This window comes from Phalacrocorax aristotelis, chromosome 23, assembly GCF_949628215.1.
Source record: "Phalacrocorax aristotelis chromosome 23, bGulAri2.1, whole genome shotgun sequence".
NCBI classification, from domain to species: domain Eukaryota; kingdom Metazoa; phylum Chordata; class Aves; order Suliformes; family Phalacrocoracidae; genus Phalacrocorax; species Phalacrocorax aristotelis.
Window position 1 is genome coordinate 1,621,646 of NC_134298.1, and position 1,441 is coordinate 1,623,086.

The following is a 1,441-nucleotide window of genomic DNA, read 5'->3' on the forward strand; positions in this document are numbered from 1 at the left end:
CGCGTGCAGTGACTGAGGGCCTGGGGCAGTGCAGGAGCAGTATAAAAGCAGGCCCTTCCCGTCACTCTCTCACCCACTCCTCTCGCCTCGATTTCCTTGGGAACAAGGTGAGCTGAAGCCCTTTCCTGTCTTTCTCAGCTGCCTCCTCCTTTTCCTACTGTGGGATTTCTCAGCCCACACTTGGCTCTTTTTCCCCTGCTGTGTCTTCAGTCCCCATGCCACGGTAGAGGGATGGTGTGGCTTCGAGAGAGGCTGGGCTTGGCTGAGGTGTCTGCTGAGCTGGTGCTATGTGGGTTTAGTCGTTCTTCTTGGAGCTCTTTTGGGCTGAGGGAAATGGTATTCCTCATCGTCCTGGGGTGACAGGCTGCACCTCACCCACCCCTCCCCCCCCATGCTCTGCTTCCCCCTGCCCACTCTCACAGGTGCACCTCCCGCCCCGAGACATGTCCTGCTACAACCCGTGCCTGCCCTGCCAGCCCTGCGGCCCGACCCCGCTGGCCAACAGCTGCAATGAGCCCTGTGTCAGGCAGTGCCAGGACTCCACCGTCGTCATCCAGCCCTCCCCCGTGGTGGTGACCCTGCCCGGCCCCATCCTCAGCTCCTTCCCACAGAGCACCGCCGTGGGATCCTCCACCTCCGCTGCCGTTGGCAGCATCCTCAGCTCTCAGGGAGTGCCCATCTCCTCCGGGGGCTTTGGCCTCTCCGGCTTTGGCAGCGGCTACTGCGGCAGGAGCTGCCTCCCCTGCTAAAGCTGCTGGCGATGGCCCTGGGGAAGGCCCCCAGGGACCCACAAGATGGCACTGGAGTGCGGATGGAGGGTCGGCTGGTTGCTTTCAGAAGGGCTGAGCCACACCGGCAGCCCGTCAGGCAGATGGACACCTGGCAGGGTCTCGGCCACAGCCATGGGGCGAAGACTCCTATCTGAGCCTGGTGCTCCCTGCGCTGGGACCAGCACTCAGAACGACCACAGTTCCCTCTTCTGCCTCAGTAAAGTTCTGCTGCATCCCAGTCCATGCCTCTGTGTCATCCTTTCCTCTGTAGAATCTCTCCCATGATGCCCAGGGAGAGAGATGTTGCTCCCTGGTCATTCTGGCAGGGTGGTCTTTGGGATGGTTGTGCAATGGTTGTTATCACAATTGTGTTGCGTCTGACGGGGATGGAATTAACTTTCCCCATAAGAGCCTTCATAGTGCTGTGCTTTGTAGGTGTAGCTAGAAGGGTCCTGGTAACACAGAAATGTTTTGCCTTCTGCTGAGCAGTGCTTTTCTTTGCTTATGCACGTGGGACTTGCGTTTATTCATTACACTGCCTTTATGCCAAGCCACAAAGTTTTCTCCTTATTTTCTGCCCCCTGTCTCGCTGAGGACACGGAAGGATAGAGTGTCTTGGTGGGCAGCTGGCAGCCAGACGAGGCCAACTCCCCGCAGCCTTTCTGGCGTTC

General features: G+C 59.1%; 1 protein-coding gene across 1 annotated transcript; it reads left to right on the forward strand.

Annotated features, from left to right (window-relative positions):
• Positions 1–443: 443 nt before the first annotated feature.
• LOC142068052 (feather keratin 1-like) lies at positions 444–772 on the forward strand. The gene has a single exon (XM_075117246.1). It carries the CDS (start codon positions 444–446, stop codon positions 747–749), a length of 306 nt encoding a protein of 101 aa, XP_074973347.1. The 3' UTR covers positions 750–772.
• Positions 773–1,441: the final 669 nt, after the last annotated feature.